Source organism: Gigantopelta aegis, chromosome 12, assembly GCF_016097555.1.
Source record: "Gigantopelta aegis isolate Gae_Host chromosome 12, Gae_host_genome, whole genome shotgun sequence".
Lineage (NCBI taxonomy): Eukaryota > Metazoa > Mollusca > Gastropoda > Neomphalida > Peltospiridae > Gigantopelta > Gigantopelta aegis.
The window spans coordinates 45,873,461-45,900,713 of record NC_054710.1 but is presented as its reverse complement, the minus strand read 5'-3'; the positions used below and the strand labels follow the sequence as shown (position 1 = coordinate 45,900,713).

General features: G+C 35.4%; 1 protein-coding gene and 1 non-coding gene across 2 annotated transcripts; both read left to right on the top strand.

Moving 5' to 3' along the window:
- The first annotated feature begins 290 nt into the window (after positions 1-290).
- Trnap-agg lies at positions 291-362 on the top strand. Its single transcript has one exon. It is a non-coding gene; the product is annotated as a tRNA-Pro (tRNA).
- Positions 363-2,203: 1,841 nt separating this feature from the next.
- LOC121386721 lies at positions 2,204-26,016 on the top strand. The gene is made up of 6 exons (XM_041517715.1): positions 2,204-2,317; positions 14,651-15,794; positions 16,383-16,526; positions 17,206-17,317; positions 19,079-19,196; positions 25,606-26,016. Exons 1-6 carry the CDS (start codon positions 2,219-2,221, stop codon positions 25,654-25,656), a joined length of 1,668 nt encoding a protein of 555 aa, XP_041373649.1. The 5' UTR covers positions 2,204-2,218; the 3' UTR covers positions 25,657-26,016.
- Positions 26,017-27,253: the final 1,237 nt, after the last annotated feature.

Here is a 27,253-nt window from a genome sequence, read left to right as displayed (position 1 = left end):
ACAGTCAAGGATAACCAGTGGACGGAAATGTATTATAAACAGTAATGTTAATAGGAATAATGAATAAATGTTGTTGTTATCCAGATTAGGGCATGTTCAACAATGATCATGTTGGTTGAATTCGGGCGAAAAGCAGCCTGCCCCCCCCCCCCCCCCCCCCCCCCCCCACACACACACATAAATACAAGCCCGTACACCTATATCGATTATCGATATATTAACAATGGACAGTCTGGAATGTAATAATGAATACTTGTCGCAGTACGGTCATTTCACAACTCTTGCCAACCGGCTTGTTGGTCTAGGGGTATGATTCTCGCTTAGGGTGCGAGAGGTCCCGGGTTCGAATCCCGGACAAGCCCGATTGTTTTTATCTTTCACAAATTCATATTTTAAAAATTCTATCGTTGTGAGATAACTAAAAGGTTCTCTTTTGTCTTCTTATACTTTAAATGCGTCGTAAAAGAAAGAAATATACAATATAACAAAATGACAATATACGTTGATCTATTCACCAAAACAATGTAACAATTTAGAATTTCTAATGACATTAGCATATTCATTACCATATCCCTGCACAAGACTGCTTCCTGCTTCCAGGGTACTTCTCGTTCCAGCCAGTGCACTATGACTGGTATATCAAAGGCCGCGGTATGTGTTATCCTGTCTATGGGATGGTGCATATAAAAGACCCCTTGCTACTAATGGAAAAATGTTTCCTCTCTAAGATTATAATTATGTAAAAATTACAAAATATTTGACATCCAATAGCCGATGTTGATCATAGTTTGACACCCAATAGCCGATGTATTTTTCGTGTTGGGGTGTCGTTAAACATTCCTTCCTTCCAATAGCCGATGATTAATAAATGAATGCATGTGCTCTAGTGGTGTCGTTAAACAAAACAAACTTTAGCTTCCAGGGTTTGACTCTTGTCAGTGTCGGGTGCTTTGCCTACAGAGCTGAACTACTACTGACTACGATATATGGTTCCAACTCCGTCTGTAGGAGGACTGTCACTCACACGCCAGTACCTAGCCCGAGTACTCTGACTGTAAGGGAGCTAGACGGACATTTGGATGGTTATGACGCTCTCATTACATGTAACGTAAATAAAGGGATGTCTGAATGAGAGAGAGAGAGAGAGAGAGAGAGAGAGAGAGAGAGAGAGAGAGAGAGAGAGAGAGAGAGAGAGAGAGAGAGAGAGAGAGAGAGAGAGAGAGAGAGAGAGATTGGAAGCGGGGCCAGCTCTTTAAGATAATGCATTGGCCCCCCCACCACACCCCAACCCTCGTCCCGTACGACAAACATTTACGGGAGTTGTTTTTGTTATACTGTGTATAAATAAAGATAAAACGTGGTGGTGTGTGGTCCCCACTAGAGATTATGCCCCCAGCTCTTTAAAATAATGCATTGGCCCCCCACCCCACCCCCACCCTAGGCCCGTACGACAAACATTTACGGGAGTTGTTTTTGTTATACTGTGTATAAATAAAGATAAAACGTGGTGGTGTGTGCCCCCACTTGAGATTATGCCCCCATCTCTAGTCCTCCACTCCAGATATCATTCTTTCTAGTTCTTGTATATTTTTTGGAATGTTTTATTTAACGATGCACTCAACACATTTTATTCCTTCTTGTTCATTAAGTCGGGCGCGTGAATGAACTACATTCTTTATGTATGTATGTATGTATGCATGCATGTATGCATGCATGCATGCATGCACGCACGCACACACACACACACACACACATATATATATATATATATATATATATATATATATATATATATATATATATATTATTTTTACCCCCCCCCCCCCTTAATTAACATTGTACTATGCTCCCAACCCATCCATTTTCCCAGACAGATTAATTCAACGTATTTTCACATGTTCTATATTTAAATACATATAATAAAATACAATCTGGAAAATTCCAAATCCCCATCGGGCCCGTGTGCATAATCATTCGAGTCATTGTGACGTGTAGCTATTTTTAGATATGGGCAAATCCACAAATCTTCTTTTTACTCGATGAGTTTATTTATTAAATAACTAAAGCACAAATGTTATTACACATCAATTTTATACATGAGTAATATTAATCATTATATACAACACTGAACAATCAAATAACATTGATTAAAAACAGGGAGAAAAGATTCCTTGTTGCTACAGATGAATAGAGTTGCGGCCCTTAGTATTGACCCTGAATGATACAATGGCTATTTTTAGCACTGTCGGATTGTCCCAAGATCACGGCAACAAGCTCCCGAGTAACAGCTATCACAAACGGGAAAACATTTCTAACGGTAAGTCCACTTTACACGAATTTAACTTTCTCTCTCAGTTTTACACGAAATCAAAACATACGTCGAATCACATTGAAACTGTGTTATAACTACACGTCGTATGGCTGTCATAACTAGGACGATCAGTGTAAATAACTGGAACGTCAGCCGTATACTGGTATACACTTGATGGCGGAGGGCATAGTCACGTAGAAGTACGCATATATGATATAACAAAATAACAGTAGCAAAAACCCGTAGCAAATGAGGGGTGGGGTGGGGTGGGGAGGGGGGAGGGGGCATTAAGAAGCTGCGCCATCGAAGACGGAAATGTACGTATTTTTGTCCTACTCCATATAAATAAAGGTTAAAATATGACTGGTGGCTGTGACCCCCCTCCAGTAGAGATTGTGCTCCCTCCCATTCAAGATATCGTGGTGGTGGAAGGAGGGGGCGGGGGCGGGTGCGGGGGCGAGGCGGGTCGGGGCGGTGTGGTGTCAATATAATAATGACAGGACACAATAATAGTGGTGGTGTTTCAACTGGCCATAAAAGGCGCTTTTTAAAATTTGTTTTGTTTAACGACACCACTAGAGCACATTAATTTTATTAATCATCGGCTATTGGATGTCAAACATTTGGTAATTCTGACAGAAAGTCTAAGAGAAGAAACCCGCTAAATATTTCCATTAGTAACTAGGGAACGAGAAATAGCCCAATGGGCCCACCGACGGGGATCGATCCCATATCGACCGCGCATCAAACGAGCACTTTACCACTGGGCTACAACCTTATATAGCTGTTTGGCAGTAATGCTAACATGAATAAATGTTGTTATCCAGATTCTGGCATTTTCATTTAATTCGGGCATTTATTAAACTAGTCATAAAAGACACTTTTTGAACTAAAATAGACACTATATTCTATCTATATAGATCTATCTTATTATCTATGAATCCTTTGGGTCTGAGAGACTTGTAGTAAAAGATTAACCTTCTATTCAGTAGAGGCTAATGCGCCGTTAGAAGCAGTCAGAACTTGCACTCATGACAGGCGAACGTTATGACAGCTTGCTCTTGAACTTGTACTTGGTTAAAAATAATTCATTTCTTCCTTCTTTCGTACAGGAGGGGAATCACCACTGAGTCGTCCATGTTTAAAGCTGTACAAATTTACAGTATTATTACTCGCAATCCTGTCCTGGACGGAGGAGCCGGCAAAATTCGACACTTGCGCCCATGACAGGCGTGCGCTACAACGTCTTGCTCTGACATAGGCGTGCGGGCTCACATTTTTATAGGGAGGCAGGCTGAAAATGCCAGAATCTGGATAACAGCATTTATTCATATCAGTGTTACTACCAAACAGTTATATAGGGCAGCAAACGAATCACAACGCATTTTTTTTTACATGGATTACAACTAATTTTGAGGGTAGAATGATGGAAATACTTGGTAAAAAGGTCTCAGGTCAGCAAAGTTTGCTCGAATATCTGCATCATTTTTAAGACTGCCCCCCCCCCCCCCCTTCTCATTAGGCTTATGGCTCTGAATGTGCACGTAAGACCCTTTGACCTGACCTGACCTGACCTGTTATTCGCAAAGGGCAATGCCTTTGAGAGGCACGTAGAAACCAGGGGAGGGGACTGGGACTTGTGCCCCGTCCCCATTTGAGGGCCTTTTTTTGGTCTTAATCTTAGTTTCTCTATAGAGATAAAAAAAAAAATCTGGCTTGCGCTCCCCTCTAAATACTGTACAACCGCCATTTTAGATACAACTTTAACTGTTGGGCAGGTAATATCCTGGTCGGCTTTTAATAGAGACGTTAACACCATAAGCCCTGTGATTAGTGATAAATGTGTGTTGGTTGTAAAAAGAAAATAGTTTCATCTGGACAAAACATGTATTCAATTTTGTTTCATCTAGTACCACTGTGTCAAGTAGCCTTGTGCTTGAAACATATATGAGTTACCTGTAAAAATACTCAAATGTTCTGCGGAACTAGGGTAGTCATAGACGCTACCCGTTATCTCTGAAATTAGCAGGGTTTTTGTTTTATTCACTTTAAGGGTGGGGGTGGTAGTACTTATATCTGTGGTGTTTATGTTGATTGATACGCTGCACGTAGGAGTTATACCCAATCTAATTAAAATTAGCTCCACTATTACATGTGGATCTAACACCAGCCAGTTGGAGCTCATGTCCACCAATCAAAACCTTACTTGCAGAATCCTGCCAGTGATTTAAAAATAATTTTAAAACATTCCGAATTATCCTGAGGGTATACGACATGTTTCGTGTGAATTACGAATGCCTTAAAACATGTTTTATTTTATAAAATAAATAATTTGTAATGTAAAACTGAAGACTGATTTAGTTTTAGTTTTTTATACATAAATAAATAATTTTTAATGTAAAATTGAAGACTGATAACCCACCCAGTACGTATTGGTATGGTTCGCTGTACTGCGGCCACTAAAATAGATTCGCCCGATATTTTTAGAATTTGTATGCTCCCAAATAACGTTATAAAAGGCGAAGTGTGATTGGTCAATATTTAAATTATTATTTACAGACGAAATGTTACCTGGACATTGGGGACTACGCAGTGTTGTTAGTTTTAAATCACTGGCAGGATTCTGCAAGTAAGGTTTTGATTGGTGGACATGAGCTCCAACTGGCTGGTGTTAGATCCACATGTAATAGTGGAGCTAATTTTAATTAGATTGGAGTTATAGCCACATATGTTACTATTGTCGTCTATGGGATTTGATTTGGTAGTATACACCCTGTGGTCCTACATAAATGAAACTCCGCATCCTAAGGGGAGCTCAAAATTACTCTCCTTGAACTAGTCTTAGGGGAGAGATGGGGAGCGAGAGTGATACCTTCCCTAACGGCGAGGTCTGTTTTGGCATCATTCAGTTTTGTTTTTCTTGTTGCAACCCGTGCACTACAACTGATCAAAAGCCGTGGTATGTGCTTTCCTGTCTGTGGGAAAGAGCATATAAAAGATCCATTGCTCCATTAGGAAAAATGAAGCAGTTTTTTTCTTCTTTTTTTCTGATGACTACGTGTCAGAATTACCAAATGTTTGACATCAAATAGCCAATGATTAATTAATCAGTGTGCTTCAGTGGTGTTGTTAAAAAATACAACCTTGGACAAACTTTCATTTCGTTTCGAGGTATTATTTGTATTCTGATTACAGGTTTACTTTACCAACACTCTCAAAACTAATTATAGGTTTACTTGACCAACACTCTCAACACTAATTACAGGTTTACTTGACCAACACTCTCAACACTAATTACAGGTTTACTTTACCAACACTCTCAACACTAATTACAGGTTTACTTTACCAACACTCTCAACACTAATTACAGGTTTACTTTACCAACACTCTCAAAACTAATTACAGGTTTACTTGACCAACACTCTCAACACTAATTATAGGTTTACTTTACCAACACTCTCAACACTAATTACAGGTTTACTTGACCAACACTCTCAACACTAATTACAGGTTTACTTGACCAACACTCTCAACACTAATTATAGGTTTACTTTACCAACACTCTCAACACTAATTACAGGTTTACTTGACCAACACTCTCAACACTAATTACAGGTTTACTTTACCAACACTCTCAACACTAATTACAGGTTTACTTTACCAACACTCTCAACACTAATGACAGGTTTACTTGACCAACACTCTCAACTCTAATGACAGGTTTACTTGACCAACACTAATTACAGGTTTACTTTACCAACACTCTCAACAGTAATTACAGGTTTACTTGACCAACACTCTCAACACTAATTACAGGTTTACTTGACCAACACTCTCAACACTAATTACAGGTTTACTTTACCAACACTCTCAACACTAATTACAGGTTTACTTGACCAACACTCTCAACACTAATGACAGGTTTACTTGACCAACACTAATTACAGGTTTACTTTACCAACACTCTCAACAGTAATTACAGGTTTACTTGACCAACACTCTCAACACTAATTACAGGTTTACTTGACCAACACTCTCAACACTAATTACAGGTTTACTTTACCAACACTCTCAAAACTAATTATAGGTTTACTTGACCAACACTCTCAACACTAATTACAGGTTTACTTGACCAACGCTCTCAACACTAATTACAGGTTTACTTTACCAACACTCTCAACAGTAATTACAGGTTTACTTGACCAACACTCTCAACACAAATTACAGGTTTACTTGACCAACACTCTCAACACTAATTACAGGTTTACTTGACCAACACTCAACACTAATTATAGGTTTACTTGACCAACACTCTCAACACTAATTACAGGTTTACTTGACCAACGCTCTCAACACTAATTACAGGTTTACTTTACCAACACTCTCAACAGTAATTACAGGTTTACTTGACCAACACTCTCAACACAAATTACAGGATTACTTGACCAACACTCTCAACACTAATTACAGGTTTACTTGACCAACACTCTCAACACTAATTATAGGTTTACTTGACCAACACTAATTACAGGTTTACTTTATCAACACTCTCAACACTAATTACAGGTTTACTTGACCAACACTAATTACAGGTTTACTTTATCAACACTCTCAACACTAATTAAGGTTTACTTGACTAACACTAATTACAGGTTTACTTTATCAACACTCTCAACACTAATTACAGGTTTACTTGACCAACACTCTCAACACTAATTACAGGTTTACTTGACCAACACTCTCAACACTAATTACAGGTTTACTTTACCAACACTCTCAACACTAATTATAGGTTTACTTTACCAACACTCTCAACACTAATTACAGGTTTACTTTACCAACACTCTCAACACTAATTACAGGTTTACTTTACCAACACTCAACACTAATTACAGGTTTACTTTATTTACTTGACCAACACTCTCAACACTAATTATAGGTTTACTTGACCAACACTAATTACAGGTTTACTTTACCAACACTCTCAACACTAATTACAGGTTTACTTGACCAACACTCTCAACACTAATTACAGGTTTACTTGACCAACACTCTCAACACTAATTATAGGTTTACTTTACCAACACTCTCAACACTAATTATAGGTCTACTTGACCAACACTCTCAACACTAATTACAGGTTTACTTGACCAACACTCTCAACACTAATTACAGGTTTACTTGACCAACACTCTCAACACTAATTACAGGTTTACTTTACCAACACTCTCAACACTAATGACAGGTTTACTTGACCAACACTCTCAACTCTAATGACAGGTTTACTTTACCAACACTAATTACAGGTTTACTTTACCAACACTCTCAACACTAATTACAGGTTTACTTGACCAACACTCTCAACACTAATTACAGGTTTACTTGACCAACACTCTCAACACTAATTACAGGTTTACTTTACCAACACTCTCAACACTAATTACAGGTTTACTTTACAACACTCTCAACACTCTCAACACTAATTACAGGTTTACTTTACCAACACTCTCAACAGTAATTACAGGTTTACTTGACCAACACTCTCAACACAAATTACAGGTTTACTTGACCAACACTCTCAACACTAATTACAGGTTTACTTGACCAACACTGTCAACACTAATTATAGGTTTACTTGACCAACACTAATTACAGGTTTACTTTACCAACACTCTCAAAACTAATTATAGGTTTACTTGACCAATACTCTCAACACTAATTACAGGTTTACTTTACCAACACTCTCAACACTAATTACAGGTTTACTTTATCAACACTCTCAACACTAATTACAGGTTTACTTGACCAACACTCTCAACACTAATTATAGGTTTACTTGACCAACACTAATTACAGGTTTACTTTATCAACACTCTCAACACTAATTACAGGTTTACTTGACCAACACTAATTACAGGTTTACTTTATCAACACTCTCAACACTAATTAAGGTTTACTTGACTAACACTAATTACAGGTTTACTTTATCAACACTCAACACTAATTACAGGTTTACTTGACCAACACTCTCAACACTAATTACAGGTTTACTTGACCAACACTCTCAACACTAATTACAGGTTTAATTTACCAACACTCTCAACACTAATTATAGGTTTACTTTACCAACACTCTCAACACTAATTACAGGTTTACTTTACCAACACTCTCAACACTAATTACAGTTTTACTTTACCAACACTCTCAACACTAATTACAGGTTTACTTTATTTACTTGACCAACACTCTCAACACTAATTATAGGTTTACTTGACCAACACTAATTACAGGTTTACTTTACCAACACTCTGAAAACTAATTATAGGTTTACTTGACCAATACTCTCAACACTAATTACAGGTTTACTTTACCAACACTCTCAACACTAATTACAGGTTTACTTTATCAACACTCTCAACACTAATTACAGGTTTACTTGACCAACACTCTCAACACTAATTATAGGTTTACTTGACCAACACTAATTACAGGTTTACTTTATCAACACTCTCAACACTAATTACAGGTTTACTTGACCAACACTAATTACAGGTTTACTTTATCAACACTCTCAACACTAATTAAGGTTTACTTGACCAACACTAATTACAGGTTTACTTTATCAACACTCTCAACACTAATTACAGGTTTACTTGACCAACACTCTCAACACTAATTACAGGTTTACTTGACCAACACTCTCAACACTAATTACAGGTTTAATTTACCAACACTCTCAACACTAATTATAGGTTTACTTTACCAACACTCTCAACACTAATTACAGGTTTACTTTACCAACACTCTCGACACTAATTACAGGTTTACTTTACCAACATTCTCAACACTAATTACAGGTTTACTTTATTTACTTGACCAACACTCTCAACACTAATTATAGGTTTACTTGACCAACACTAATTACAGGTTTACTTTATCAACACACTCAACACTAATTACAGGTTTACTTGACCAACACTCTCAACACTAATTACAGGTTTACTTGACCAACACTAATTACAGGTTTACTTGACCAACACTCTCAACACTAATTATAGGTTTACTTTACCAACACTCTCAACACTAATTATAGGTTTACTTGACCAACACTCTCAACACTAATTACAGGTTTACTTGACCAACACTCTCAACACTAATTACAGGTTTACTTTACCAACACTCTCAACACTAATTACAGGTTTACTTTACTAACACTCTCAACACTAATTACAGGTTTACTTTACCAACACTCTCAACACTAATTACAGGTTTACTTGACCAACACTCTCAACTCTAATGACAGGTTTACTTGACTAACACTAATTACAGGTTTACTTTACCAACACTCTCAACAGTAATTACAGGTTTACTTGACCAACACTCTCAACACTAATTACAGGTTTACTTGACCAACACTCTCAACACTAATTACAGGTTTACTTTACCAACACTCTCAACAGTAATTACAGGTTTACTTGACCAACACTCTCAACACTAATGACAGGTTTACTTGACCAACACTAATTACAGGTTTACTTTACCAACACTCTCAACAGTAATTACAGGTTTACTTGACCAACACTCTCAACACTAATTACAGGTTTACTTGACCAACACTCTCAACACTAATTACAGGTTTACTTGACCAACGCTCTCAACACTAATTATAGGTTTACTTGACCAACACTCTCAACACTAATTACAGGTTTACTTGACCAACGCCCTCAACACTAATTACAGGTTTACTTTACCAACACTCTCAACAGTAATTACAGGTTTACTTGACCAACACTCTCAACACAAATTACAGGTTTACTTGACCAACACTCTCAACACTAATTACAGGTTTACTTGACCAACACTCTCAACACTAATTATAGGTTTACTTGACCAACACTAATACAGGTTTACTTTACCAACACTCTCAAAACTAATTATAGGTTTACTTGACCAATACTCTCAACACTAATTACAGGTTTACTTTACCAACACTCTCAACACTAATTACAGGTTTACTTTATCAACACTCTCAACACTAATTACAGGTTTACTTGACCAACACTCTCAACACTAATTATAGGTTTACTTGACCAACACTAATTACAGGTTTACTTTATCAACACTCTCAACACTAATTACAGGTTTACTTGACCAACACTAATTACAGGTTTACTTTATCAACACTCTCAACTCTAATTAAGGTTTACTTGACCAACACTAATTACAGGTTTACTTTATCAACACTCTCAACACTAATTACAGGTTTACTTGACCAACACTCTCAACACTAATTACAGGTTTACTTGACCAACACTCTCAACACTAATTACAGGTTTAATTTACCAACACTCTCAACACTAATTATAGATTTACTTTACCAACACTCTCAACACTAATTACAGGTTTACTTTACCAACACTCTCAACACTAATTACAGGTTTACTTTACCAACACTCTCAACACTAATTACAGGTTTACTTGACCAACACTCTCAACACTAATTACAGGTTTACTTTACCAACACTCTTAACACTAATTACAGATTTACTTGACCAACACTCTCAACACTAATTACAAGTTTACTTGACCAACACTCTCAACACTAATTACAGGTTTACTTTACCAACATTCTCAACACTAATTACAGGTTTACTTTATTTAGTTGACCAACACTCTCAACACTAATTATAGGTTTACTTGACCAACACTCTCAACACTAATTACAGGTTTACTTGACCAACACTAATTACAGGTTTACTTGACGAACACTAATTACAGGTTTACTTGACCAACACTCTCAACAGTAATTACAGGTTTACTTGACCAACACTCTTAACACTAATTACTTTATCAACACTCTCAACACTAATTACAGGTTTACTTGACTAACACTCTCAACACTAATTACAGGTTTACTTGACCAACACTCTCAACACTAATTATAGGTTTATTTGACCAACACTAATTACAGGTTTACTTTACCAACACTCTCAAAACTAATTATAGGTTTACTTGACCAATACTCTCAACACTAATTACAGGTTTACTTTACCAACACTCTCAACACTAATTACAGGTTTACTTTATCAACACTCTCAACACTAATTACAGGTTTACTTGACCAACACTCTCAACACTAATTATAGGTTTACTTGACCAACACTAATTACAGGTTTACTTTATCAACACTCTCAACACTAATTACAGGTTTACTTGACCAACACTAATTACAGGTTTACTTTATCAACACTCTCAACACTAATTAAGGTTTACTTGACCAACACTAATTACAGGTTTACTTTATCAACACTCTCAACACTAATTACAGGTTTACTTGACCAACACTCTCAACACTAATTACAGGTTTACTTGACCAACACTCTCAACACTAATTACAGGTTTAATTTACCAACACTCTCAACACTAATTACAGGTTTACTTTACCAACACTCTCAACACTAATTACAGGTTTACTTTACCAACACTCTCAACACTAATTACAGGTTTACTTTACCAACACTCTCAACACTAATTACAGGTTTACTTTATTTAGTTGACCAACACTCTGAACACTAATTATAGGTTTACTTGACCAACACTAATTACAGGTTTACTTTATCAAGACACTCAACACTAATTACAGGTTTACTTGACCAACACTCTCAACACTAATTACAGGTTTACTTGACCAACACTAATTACAGGTTTACTTGACCAACACTAATTACAGGTTTACTTGACCAACACTCTCAACACTAATTACAGGTTTACTTGACCAACACTAATTATAAGTTTACTTTACCAACACTCTCAACACTAATTATAGGTTTACTTGACCAACACTCTCAACACTAATTACAGGTTTACTTGACCAACACTCTTAACACTAATTACAGATTTACTTGACCAACACTCTCAACACTAATTACAAGTTTACTTGACCAACACTCTCAACACTAATTACAGGTTTACTTGACCAACACTCTCAACACTAATTACAGGTTTACTTTATTTAGTTGACCAACACTCTCAACACTAATTATAGGTTTACTTGACCAACACTCTCAACACTAATTACAGGTTTACTTGACCAACACTAATTACAGGTTTACTTGACCTACACTCTCAACACTAATTACAGGTTTACTTGACCAACACTCTCAACACTAATTACTTTATCAACACTCTCAACACTAATTACAGGTTTACTTGACCAACACTCTCAACACTAATTACAGGTTTACTTGACCAACACTCTCAACACTAATTATAGGTTTACTTGACCAACACTAATTACAGGTTTACTTTACCAACACTCTCAAAACTAATTATAGGTTTACTTAACCAATACTCTCAACACTAATTACAGGTTTACTTTACCAACACTCTCAACACTAATTACAGGTTTACTTTATCAACACTCTCAACACTAATTACAGGTTTACTTGACCAACACTCTCAACACTAATTATAGGTTTACTTGACCAACACTAATTACAGGTTTACTTTATCAACACTCTCAACACTAATTACAGGTTTACTTGACCAACACTAATTACAGGTTTACTTTATCAACACTCTCAACACTAATTAAGGTTTACTTGACCAACACTAATTACAGGTTTACTTTATCAACACTCTCAACACTAATTACAGGTTTACTTGACCAACACTCTCAACACTAATTACAGGTTTACTTGACCAACACTCTCAACACTAATTACAGGTTTAATTTACCAAGACTCTCAACACTAATTATAGGTTTACTTTACCAACACTCTCAACACTAATTACAGGTTTACTTTACCAACACTCTCAACACTAATTACAGGTTTACTTTACCAACACTCTCAACACTAATTAGGGTTTACTTGACCAACACTCTGAACACTAATTACAGGTTTACTTGACCAACACTAATTACAAGTTTACTTTATCAACACTCTCAACACTAATTATAGGTTTACTTGACCAATACTCTTAACACTAATTACAGATTTACTTGACCAACACTCTCAACACTAATTACAAGTTTACTTGACCAACACTCTCAACACTAATTACAGGTTTACTTTACCAACACTCTCAACACTAATTACAGGTTTACTTTATTTAGTTGACCAACACTCTGAACACTAATTATAGGTTTACTTGACCAACACTAATTACAGGTTTACTTTATCAAGACACTCAACACTAATTACAGGTTTACTTGACCAACACTCTCAACACTAATTACAGGTTTACTTGACCAACACTAATTACAGGTTTACTTGACCAACACTCTCAACACTAATTACAGGTTTACTTGACCAACACTCTCAACACTAATTACTTTATCAACACTCTCAACACTAATTACAGGTTTACTTGGCCAACACTCTCAACACTAATTACAGGTTTACTTGACCAACACTCTCAACACTAATTACAGGTTTACTTTAGTAACACTCTCAACACTAATTACAGGTTTACTTGACCAACACTCTCAACACTAATTACAGGTTTACTTGACCAACGCTAATTACAGGTTTAGTTTACCAACACTCTCAACACTAATTATAGGTTTACTTGACCAACACTCTCAACACTAATTACAGGTTTACTTTACCAACACTCTCAACACTAATTACAGGTTTACTTGACCAACACTCAACACTAATTACAGGTTTACTTGATCAACACTCTCAACACTAATTACAGGTTTACTTGACCAACACTCTCAACACTAATTACAGGTTTACTTTACCAACACTCTCAACACTAATTACAGATATACTTTACCAACACTCTCAACACTAATTACAGGTTTACTTGACCAACACTCTCAACAACATGGATAGAAATACACCAGCTGAAGATAAAACTGGGTAATTTTCTACATAATATATCTAAAAGACGACAAAATTCCCATACCTAATTTTCCTGTGCTCAAATATATATAATCAACTATTACTGGTTTTATAACGTGCACGTTGTGAGCAGGGCATCTCTCGGAGCTGGAAATAGGGGTACAGAGATTTCCTAAATAATCTTTGGGTACTTATATTTTCAGTGGATAAGGGATACATTACCTAGGGAGTTATGTCTGCTGTAAACATAGTTCTAGTCCAGTGGATGCTCTGTTCACAACGCTTCCCCATAAGCTAAAACTAAAATTACTTCTAATATTGTATTGTTCTATATTGTCAACAGTACATTAATGCCTGCGTGCATTAGACTCCGTTTGAAGTGTGTATGCTGTTGTTTTGTGCCAATGAACCTCTGGTTCAAGGCTGAAATAAAGAATTGAATTGAACTGAGATCCCTTAATAGGTATTATTTATATTCTAATTACAGGTTTACTTTACCAACACTCTCAACAGCATGGATAGAAATACACCAGCTGATGGATTTAGTTCACTTACAAATGGCAGCGCAGAAAGCAGAAACCACAGTGACGAAGCAGGGTCGTCTGCCAATGTTGATGTAGGCTCTGTGTGTAGGGCCAACACCTTGGAGGAGAACATGGATGGAGATCCAAGCAGCAGTCGACTCACAATGGATGTGGATCACACGTCAAACAGCGACGAGGAACTTGACGCTGTTGACAGTGTTGAGGCAGGCAGTCCACGTGCAGCCAACAACTTGAAGGAAAAGATGGAGGGCAATTCTGGAAGATGTGTTTTGAGAACGATGAGTGAAAAGGAAAGCATGGATGTTGAGGAAAGCGAAAACGGCAGTGAGGAGGTTGGTTCCATTGATGGTGGAATTACGCACAGATCCAACAACTTGAAAAAGAGAGATGGTTCTTCTGGCAGTTGGTCTGTGAGAACGATTTCTAAACAGGACGTCATGGATGTTGAACTGAGTTGTGATGGCGATAAAAGCAGTTCCTTGGTAAATGATGATTCACGTGAGAATGAAACATCGGCAGAATTCACTCGCCATATAACTGATGAAGCATGTGGCATACTTGAAGACTCCAAACAAATGGACATACTAGCTGCCTTTGCGAGGGATTGCCGTGTGCCCAGTTCACCGTCTATAGAATGTTCTGTGAAAAATCTGTACAAAATACCATCCATTAACCCAACTACGTCTCACTCAAAAAAGGTTAAGCATCATACAGAAAACCCGAATCACTCCGCAGCAACGAAAGATAGTTTCAGCACATGGGGAATTTCAGAAAGCAAACATGAACAATCCGAATCTTCTCCAGCCGTGCCCTTTGTAGCCGAGGACGCCACTGTGACCCGTTTGGTTATCTTGGGGTCGGAGAAGAACTGTGGCATATCGGAGATTGTGACTCGCGCCATCGAGAGAGCCCAAGATGGCTTCCCGGACGCTGCGGTCGAGGTGGTGGTGCACCTGGTGAACATCAACAATATCAGCCTGGGGACGGTGACGAGCGAGTGTCACATCATAATCAGGGCGCTGAACCCAGGACACGAGATGCAGCCGCCGCCCATTGACAGAACTCTGGCTGCAGATCTCCAAGTTGGTAAGTCTTAACGGTGTGTTGCATTCTTTCTTCTTGTGCTTCGCTTCTTTTTACTTTTCTTTATCTTCTTCTTTTTCATCCTTTGCCCTGTTGGTTTTCTTTGTCTTCTATTTTCTTCTTCTGGATCTGCTTCGAGATTTCATCATCTTCCTCCAATTCTTAGTCTTCTATATATTCTTATGCTTCTTTTTTGTCCTTTTTGTTGTTCTTATTGTTGTTGTTATTCTGGTTGTTGTTATTGTTTTTTTTCTTCTGATTATTCCTCTTCTATATATTCTTCTTCTATTTCTTGCTGTTCTTCTTCTTCTTATATATACTCTTGTTCTTCTTGTTCGTCTTCTTGTTCTTCTTGTTATTGTTCTTCTAGATCTCCAGTCACTCTTCCATCATTCTCCTTCGATTCTTTCTTCATCTTTACTCTACCTCTATCGGAAGTAGCATTAAACGGCTACTTAGCACATTGTCCAAATGCAGTTCACATTGGAAATAACCATATGTTGTAATGAAACCTGTTTGTGTAATAACACTACACAGGGTTTGTCTAATTTATTAATGTAAATGTTCATTATGATTTTTTTTGTATTTCAGATTATCCCAGGCCTCTGGGTTTCAGCGTTGAACCCCCGGTTCTGAAGGACATGGAAGTGTACGACAGTCGATACAACAAAGTGACCGCGGGAAACATAATCTGTCTGGACTACGGTCTCTACTCACACTTCGCAGTTTACCTCGGTGAGTATGCAAAATATGACATGATGGTCGAACACGTGTGGTTATTGAGTAATATGTTTTCTTGATTCATAATTAAAAAATGTTTAACGACACCACTAGAGCACATTGATTTATTAATCATTGGCTATATTGCATGTCAAATATTTGGTAATTTTGACAAATAATGGTCTTAGAGTTAACGTTTGTTTTGTTTAACGACATCACTAGAGCACATTGATTTATTAATCATCGGCTATTGCATGTCAAACATTTAGTAATTTAGAGAGGAAATACGTACATTTTGTTCCATTAGTAGCAAGGGGTGGAGCAGGCGGGTGCAGGTATTTTAGCAAAGTGGGTGTAGAGTGTGGCGACCGAAGTTTCTGCTCCCCAACACTATATGTTGAGAAAAAGAAAACCTGCTTGAGCAGGGAGGGGTTTGACCCCCCCAAAAAAAACCCCACCTGCACAGGCGCCTGAGGATGGGTGCGTTGGTGGGGTTGGTGGTGGTATATCGATACACGAAACCCCATCCACTTTGCAAACACACCTGTCGTCTGCGTAAAAGTCTTAGAATGATTTCTTTAAATGAAAGTTTGTATCTTGTTAGTATACATTTTATTTTTCTAAATAAATGTGCTCTAGTGGTGTCGTTAAACAAAACATACAAACATTTTATTTATTTTCCTTCGTGTTTCAGGTTCTGGGTTCATTGCTCACTATGGAAACGATGGTGTGACGTGTGAAAAGCTGTTTGAAGCAGTTGGTTCGGGCACCTTTTTAAGATTTGACGACCTTGACCGTGTATACAGGTACTACTGCTTAGGGGGGGGGGGGGGGGGGGGGGGGTCTGGGGGCATATTGGAAAAAAGTCGTCGGTGGGGTGTCGACCGATACCCCCGATCCCCCCGACACCTGAATAAGGCCTGAATAACAGCCATAAGCTTACAAAACGGGGAACCGGGGAAGAAAATCCTTAAATTCGGGCAAAGAGCAGAGAGAGATATTGGGGCAAAATAACTTGCCTGAAACCTTTCCACCGTGTATTTCCATCAATCTACCCACAATATTATTTGTAATCCATGTACAAATGCGTGCAGCGATTCGTTTGCAATCCTATACAGCTGTTTGGCAGTAATGCTAATATTAATAAATGTTGTTATTCAGATTCGAGCAATTTCGATTAATTTGTAAAAAAATCAATCTGTCCCCACCCTCCCCACACAAAAAAACAAGAAGAAAAAAAGGAGAAGAAAATAATGGGAGCCCGTACGCTTATATTAACAGTACAGTTCAATTCAATTGAATTTATTGCCCAATACCAAACAATCTAAGTGTCAGCAAACAGTTAAAAACATTACAACATCAACAACAAAACAACACCAACAACAACAACAACCCCAAACAACAACAACAACAACCCCAAACAACAACAAACAAACAAAACAATTGATAATAACAATCTGATTGTACAGGCCAGACGGAGACACAAAATGTGTATTCTGTTTATAGGAATAAAATGACTATATAATAATGAAGTATATTATAAAAATAAAATTGTCAAAGCACTTGAAAATAATTAAATTAAATTACTGCCCCACTGATAGCGGGAACAAGACGTTTACGTTTAGAAATACAGCCGTCAATAAATTGTAATACATGTACATGGTTAAGAATTTCAGTATCACCATTACTGTATGACATAAATGATAATAAATATAAAGTCTAACTTGCTATTTAGAGTAGAAAAGTCGGAAAAGGAGTTCAAATAGTTGTTGCCTTTCAACATAATAAATACATGTAGCACAGTCTAAAATAAAATACTAATATTCACGGAGGCCTATAACTTGGTTCCAAAACGTTTATTACAAATCAAATGTAAGCTGGCAAAATCCTTAAGACGTTTTATTAACGGGTTTATGATAGCAGTTGATGCACCTTAAACCTTGGATTTTGTCGTGTCATGGCAGCTTTAATAGTTTTGTTATAAAAGAGCTTAAATAAAAATATGTAATGCTTTCTTAATATGTGTCTCCAAATTAAATTATTTTGAAGAAACTGACCTTATTTCGAGCACTGTGACGTTTTAATCGGTAAGTTACACGTTACTGTCAACTTCTGGCTTAAAGAATCCATTTTGTGAAATCCAATGGGTTTAGGGACAGTGACTTTAACAACAGATTGTAGCAGGGGCGTAGGCTGGGGGTGTTCGGGGTTCCAACACCCCCTCACCCCCACTGAGTCTAAAACTATACTTTTACAGTTCACTTTTACGCTATTCACACAGGTGTCCCGGGGAAATGAGTCCGCTAGGTTCATATTCGAATCCACCCACCCACCCCGATCCAGACCCCGCTACACGCCTTGCAGTGTTAGAGTGTGTTCAAGTATCAGGCGCGGATCCACGATTTTATAATAGAGGAGTTCCGTGACATTAATTGATGTAATTTCCTCCGGTGGCGTTGATAAACAGCAGCCTATCTTATACAGGTGGCGTTGATAAACAGCACCCTATCTTATACACATTCAAAATGTATTATTTTACACAAACATGTGTTGCATTTTCTTTTCAGACCCAAGCCCACTCGTGACGTCATATTGAGAGCCATATGTCGAATGCGTGATCGACGGTTTTTCGACTCCGCCAGTTTTGCCACTTGGTGTCGCTACGGTCGACCAATCACGATCGCTGTAAGTTAGATTGAATACTTCATCTATTGTATATCAATCTTCATTGTGTATTAATAGCTGTAAGTTAGGTTGAATACTCCATCTATTGTATATCAATCTTCATTGTGTATTAATAGCTGTAAGTTAGGTTGAATACTCCATCTATCATATATTTATCTTCATTGTGTATTAATAGCTGTAAGTTAGGTTGAATACTCCATCTATCGTATATTTATCTTCATTGTGTATTAATAGCTGTACGTTAGGTTGAATACTCCATCTATCATATATTTATCTTCATTGTGTATTAATAGCTGTAAGTTAGGTTGAATACTCCATCTATCATATATTTATCTTCATTGTGTATTAATAGCTGTAAGTTAGGTTGAATACTTTATCTATTGTATATTTATCTTCATTGTGTATTAATAGCTGTAAGTTAGGTTGAATACTCCATCTATCATATATTTATCTTCATTGTGTATTAATAGCTGTAAGTTAGGTTGAATACTTCATCTATTGTATATCAATCTTCATTGTGTATTAATAGCTGTAAGTTAGGTTGAACACCCCACTATCGTATATCTATCTTCATTATGTATTAATAGCTGTAAGTTAGGTTGAATACTCCATTAATAGCTTTAAGTTAGGTTGAAATACTCCATCTATCGTATATCTATCTTCATTGTGTATTAAAAGCTGTAAGTTAGGTTGAATACTCTATTAATAGCTGTAAGTTAGGTTGAACACTCCATCTATCGTATATCTATCTTCATTATGTATTAATAGCTGTAAGTTAAGTTGAATACTCCATTAATAGCTTTAAGTTAGGTTGAAATACTCCATCTATCGTATATCTATCTTCATTATGTATTAAAAGCTGTAAGTTAGGTTGAATACTCTATTAATAGCTGTAAGTTAGGTTGAACACTCCATCTATCGTATATCTATCTTCATTGTGTACTAATAGCTGTAAGTTAGGTTGAATACTTAATCTATCGTATATCTATCTTCATTGTGTACTAATAGCTGTAAGTTAGGTTGAATACTTAATCTATCGTATATCTATCTTCATTGTGTACTAATAGCTGTAAGTTAGATTGAATACTTAATCTATCGTATATCTATCTTCATTATGTACTAATAGCCGTAAGTTAGATTGAATACTTAATCTATCGTATATCTATCTTCATTGTGTATTAAAAGCCGTAAGTTAGGTTGAATACTTAATCTATCGTATATCTATCTTCATTGTGTACTAATAGCCGTAAGTTAGGTTGAATACTTAATCTATCGTATATCTATCTTCATTGTGTACTAATAGCCGTAAGTTAGGTTGAATACTGAATCTATCGTATATCTATCTTCATTGTGTACTAATAGCCGTAAGTTAGGTTGAATACTGAATCTATCGTATATCTATCTTCATTGTGTACTAATAGCCGTAAGTTAGGTTGAATACTGAATCTATCGTATATCTATCTTCATTGTGTACTAATAGCCGTAAGTTAAGTTGAATACTTAATCTATCGTATATCTATCTTCATTGTGTACTAATAGCCGTAAGTTAGGTTGAATACTTAATCTATCGTATATCTATCTTCATTGTGTACTAATAGCCGTAAGTTAGGTTGAATACTTAATCTATCGTATATCTATCTTCATTGTGTACTAATAGCCGTAAGTTAGGTTGAATACTTAATCTATCGTATATCTATCTTCATTGTGTACTAATAGCCGTAAGTTAGGTTGAATACTTAATCTATCGTATATCTATCTTCATTGTGTACTAATAGCTGTAAGTTAGGTTGAATACTTAATCTGTCGTATATCTATCTTCATTGTGTACTAATAGCTGTAAGTTAGATTGAATACTTAATCTGTCGTATATCTATCTTCATTGTGTACTAATAGCTGTAAGTTAGATTGAATACTTAATCTGTCGTATATCTATCTTCATTGTGTACTAATAGCTGTAAGTTAGGTTGAATACTCCATCTGTCGTATATCTATCTTCATTGTGTATTAATAGCTGTAAGTTACGTTGAACACTCCATCTGTCGTATATCTATCTTCATTGTGTATTAATAGCTGTAAGTTACGTTGAACACTCCATCTGTCGTATATCTATCTTCATTGTGTACTAATAGCTGTAAGTTACGTTGAATACTCCATCTGTCGTATATCTATCTTCATAGTGTACTAATAGCTGTAAGTTAGATTGAATACTTAATCTATCGTATAACTATCTTCATTATGTACTAATAGCTGTAAGTTAGATTGAATACTCCATCTGTCGTATATCTATCTTCATTGTGTTCTAATAGCTGTAAGTTAGATTGAATACTCCATCTGTCGTATATCTATCTTCATTGTGTACTAATAGCTGTAAGTTAGATTGAATACTTAATCTATCGTATATCTATCTTCATTGCGTATTAATAGCTGTAAGTTACGTTGAATACTCCATCTGTCGTATATCTATCTTCATTGTGTACTAATAGCTGTAAGTTATGTTGAATACTCCATCTGTCGTATATCTATCTTCATTGTGTACTAATAGCTGTAAGTTAGATTGAATACTTAATCTATCGTATATCTATCTTCATTGTGTACTAATAGCTGTAAGTTAGATTGAATACTCCATCTGTCGTATATCTATCTTCATTGTGTACTAATAGCTGTAAGTTAGATTGAATACTCCATCTGTCGTATATCTATCTTCATTGTGTATTAATAGCTGTAAGTTAGATTGAATACTTAATCTATCGTATATCTATCTTCATTATGTATCAATAGCTGTAAGTTAGATTGAACACTCCATCTATCGTATATCTATCTTCATTGTGTATTAATAGCTGTAAGTTAGATTGAATACTCCATCTATCGTATATCTATCTTCATTGTGTACTAATAGCTGTAAGTTAGATTGAATACTTAATCTATCGTATATCTATCTTCATTGTGTATTAATAGCTGTAAGTTATGTTGAATACTCCATCTGTCGTATATCTATCTTCATTGTGTACTAATAGCTGTAAGTTAGACTGAATACTCAATCTATCGTATATCTATCTTCATTGTGTATTAATAGCTGTAAGTTAGATTGAATACTTAATCTATCGTATATCTATCTTCATTATGTACTAATAGCTGTAAGTTAGGTTGAATACTTAATCTATCGTATATCTATCTTCATTATGTACTAATAGCTGTAAGTTAGGTTGAATACTTAATCTATCGTATATCTATCTTCATTATGTACTAATAGCTGTAAGTTAGGTTGAATACTTAATCTATCGTATATCTATCTTCATTATGTATCAATAGCTGTAAGTTAGATTGAACACTCCATCTATCGTATATCTATCTTCATTGTGTACTAATAGCTGTAAGTTAGATTGAACACTCCATCTATGGTATATCTATCTTCATTGTGTACTAATAGCTGTAAGTTAGATTGAACACTCCATCTATGGTATATCTATCTTCATTGTGTACTAATAGCTGTAAGTTAGACTGAATACTTAATCTATCGTATATCTATCTTCATTGTGTACTAATAGCTGTAAGTTAGATTGAATACTTAATCTATCGTATATCTATCTTCATTATGTACTAATAGCTGTAAGTTAGGTTGAATACTTAATCTATCGTATATCGATCTTCATTGTGTACTAATAGCTGTAAGTTAGATTGAATACTTAATCTATCGTATATCTATCTTCATTGTGTATTAATAGCTGTAAGTTAGGTTGAATACTCCATCTATCGTATATCTATCTTCATTGTGTATTAATAGCTGTAAGTTAGGTTGAACACTCCATCTGTCGTATATCTATCTTCATTGTGTATTAATAGCTGTAAGTTACGTTGAATACTCCATCTGTCGTATATCTATCTTCATTGTGTACTAATAGCTGTAAGTTAGATTGAATACTTAATCTATCGTATAACTATCTTCATTATGTACTAATAGCTGTAAGTTAGATTGAATACTCCATCTGTCGTATATCTATCTTCATTGTGTTCTAATAGCTGTAAGTTAGATTGAATACTCCATCTGTCGTATATCTATCTTCATTGTGTACTAATAGCTGTAAGTTAGATTGAATACTTAATCTATCGTATATCTATCTTCATTGTGTATTAATAGCTGTAAGTTACGTTGAATACTCCATCTGTCGTATATCTATCTTCATTGTGTACTAATAGCTGTAAGTTATGTTGAATACTCCATCTGTCGTATATCTATCTTCATTGTGTACTAATAGCTGTAAGTTAGATTGAATACTTAATCTATCGTATATCTATCTTCATTATGTACTAATAGCTGTAAGTTAGATTGAATACTCCATCTGTCGTATATCTATCTTCATTGTGTACTAATAGCTGTAAGTTAGATTGAATACTCCATCTGTCGTATATCTATCTTCATTGTGTACTAATAGCTGTAAGTTAGATTGAATACTTAATCTATCGTATATCTATCTTCATTGTGTATTAATAGCTGTAAGTTAGATTGAATACTTAATCTATCGTATATCTATCTTCATTATGTATCAATAGCTGTAAGTTAGATTGAACACTCCATCTATCGTATATCTATCTTCATTGTGTATTAATAGCTGTAAGTTAGATTGAATACTCCATCTATCGTATATCTATCTTCATTGTGTACTAATAGCTGTAAGTTAGATTGAATACTCCATCTGTCGTATATCTATCTTCATTGTGTACTAATAGCTGTAAGTTAGACTGAATACTTAATCTATCGTATATCTATCTTCCTTGTGTATTAATAGCTGTAAGTTAGATTGAATACTTAATCTATCGTATATCTATCTTCATTATGTACTAATAGCTGTAAGTTAGGTTGAATACTTAATCTATCGTATATCTATCTTCATTATGTACTAATAGCTGTAAGTTAGGTTGAATACTTAATCTATCGTATATCTATCTTCATTATGTACTAATAGCTGTAAGTTAGGTTGAATACTTAATCTATCGTATATCTATCTTCATTATGTATCAATAGCTGTAAGTTAGATTGAATAGTCCATCTATCGTATATCTATCTTCATTATGTATCAATAGCTGTAAGTTAGATTGAACACTCCATCTATCGTATATCTATCTTCATTGTGTACTAATAGCTGTAAGTTAGACTGAATACTCCATCTATGGTATATCTATCTTCATTGTGTACTAATAGCTGTAAGTTAGATTGAATACTTAATCTATCGTATATCTATCTTCATTGTGTACTAATAGCTGTAAGTTAGATTGAATACTTAATCTATCGTATATCTATCTTCATTGTGTACTAATAGCTGTAAGTTAGGTTGAATACTTAATCTATCGTATATCTATCTTCATTGTGTACTAATAGCTGTAAGTTAGGTTGAATACTTAATCTATCGTATATCTATCTTCATTGTGTACTAATAGCTGTAAGTTAGGTTGAATACTTAATCTATCGTATATCTATCTTCATTGTGTACTAATAGCTGTAAGTTAGGTTGAATACTTAATCTATCGTATATCTATCTTCATTGTGTACTAATAGCTGTAAGTTAGGTTGAATACTTAATCTATCGTATATCTATCTTCATTGTGTACTAATAGCTGTAAGTTAGGTTGAATACTTAATCTATCGTATATCTATCTTCATTGTGTACTAATAGCTGTAAGTTAGGTTGAATACTCCATCTGTCGTATATTTATCTTCATTATGTACTAATAGCTGTAAGTTAGGTTGAATACTTAATCTATCGTATATCTATCTTCATTGTGTACTAATAGCTGTAAGTTAGATTGAATACTCCATCTATCGTATATCTATCTTCATTGTGTATTAATCGCTGTAAGTTAGGTTGAATACTCCATCTATCGTATATCTATCTTCACGATAGCCCAGTGAAATATTCGCCTGATGCACAGTCTGTCTAGGATTGATTCTCGTCGGTGGGTCAGTTAGGCTATTTCTCGTCCAGCCAGTGCACCAAGACTGGTAAAAAAAGATCTTGGTATGTGCTATCCTGTCTGTTGTAAAGTGCATATAAATGTTTCCTCTGAAGACTACAAGTCAATTTACTAAATGTTTGACATCCAATAACCGATGATTATTAATCAATGTGCTCTAGTGGTGTCGTTAAACAAAACAATTGTTTTTGATATGTGCTATCCTGTCTGGTAAAGTGCATATAAAGGATCCCCTACTGCTAATGAAAAAATATAGCGGGTTTCCTCTGAAGACTACAAGTCAGTTTACAAATGTTTGACATCCAGTAACCGATCATTAATAAATCAATATGCTGTAGTAGTGTTGTTACACAAAACAAACTTTTAACTTTTGTTGTTGCTGTTTTTGACTGCATCATATTTATTGCTAATTTTTATTACTGTAGTTTGTTTCTGTTTGCAGGATCGATCCGAGTCCACCAGTCTGCCATTTTTACTCGGATTAGCATCGTGAACAGGTGCAGATCCAGAGGTGTGTGTGTAGGTGTGCTGGGGTGCTACCCCCACATTTCGAAGAGCATCGTAAGGTTCAGTGTTTAGCAGATGATTGAAAATACCGACTTTTATTTATTTTAGCGGGAGACGTTACATATAATATTTTCTTCTTTTTAAAATAGTTTATTATTCCCAGAAACATATAAGATAGTGTCAGGGTTGGGGGCCCTGATATCAATACCTTACAGTCGTGCTAATATAAACATAATATAAATACTTATTATATACATAGCAATGAAATATATAGATCTATGGAAACCATAAAAGTGATATCCGGTGAAAAGTCATATTTTGACTGTATTTTAGCTACAGTGAAAATATGGAAATCGTATTTACTTTTTGTAAAAGTGCATGATTAAATTATCTCCCTTTGTATCATTTCTTCGTATTTAAGTTTGATGATTACCAATGCATCTGTTCGTATTTGAAAAATAAAAAAAATGTAATTTAAACAACTGTACCAATAAAAAAGGGACACGAAGTGCAATTACGATAAAATATCTAAAACGAATTGAATACGAAACTAAATAACGATGACACAATGAAGTGTCATTAAGTGTAAGTGTACGAATTTAATGTCGTTCGATTCGTTTTGTTTTTGTTGGAGGATCGCTTTGTCAGGTATGTTTGCACAGCAGTATTACTAAATAAATGTGAATATAAAGATAATTTTTATTCTAATTTCTTTTTAAAAGTCTATGGTCAAGTAAATTTTCTAGAAAAGTTCCACAGGAAGAAATATATCATGGCGTTACGTGTTTTCGATAGGATAAGCGAAAGATATTACCAAAAAGCGAAAGATCTTGTCATAAAAGGTGTATTTAATAAATAGACCATTTCATGGTGTTTTTTTCCAAATACGATTTTTATGTCAACTCGTGATGTGTGAAAACCATATTTTCACTCATTACATTGGAGAGGCGAGACGTAACCTACTGGTAAAGCGCTCGCATGATGCGCGGTCGGTCTAGGATTGAAACCAGTCAGTGGGACCATTAGGCTATTTCTCGTTCCAGGGATGACTGATATATCAAGGGCTGTGATATGTGCTATCCTGTCTGTGGGATGGTGCATATAAAAGACCCCTTGCTACAAACGAAAAAATGTAGCGGGTTTCCTCTCTAAGACCTTGTCAAAATTACTAAATGTTTGATATCTAGTAGCCGATTAATAAATCTATGTGCTCTAGTGGTGTCGTTAAACAAAACAAACTTTAACTTTAACTTTGAACTTTGTATATTGAAGTCTTAAAAAATACAGTGCCTTCATTTCAAACTATATGTACCAGTGGGGCCTATTGCTTTATTTATACGCTAACATTACCTAATTTAACACATTGGAAACACTAAGCGTTTCTAATTGTCACATAATAATATATATGTAGATACTGTAATTAATGTGTAGACGCTGTTTATATATATATATATATATATATATATATATATATATATATATATATATATATATATATGGTTACTGATCTTTATAATATAAATAAAACGTTTAATGTTTGAAAATAAACTATTATAATACAATTGTGCGTATTTTGTCTTTTG

Excerpts from the sequence above, each read along its gene's own strand:
- LOC121386721 (XM_041517715.1), top strand. The coding sequence starts at position 2,219 with ATGATACAATGGCTATTTTTAGCACTGTCGGATTGTCCCAAGATCACG. Across the intron at positions 15,795-16,382 it reads GGCTGCAGATCTCCAAGTTG|ATTATCCCAGGCCTCTGGGT; the intron begins GTAAGTCTTAAC and ends TTTGTATTTCAG. Across the intron at positions 16,527-17,205 it reads ACACTTCGCAGTTTACCTCG|GTTCTGGGTTCATTGCTCAC; the intron begins GTGAGTATGCAA and ends TTCGTGTTTCAG.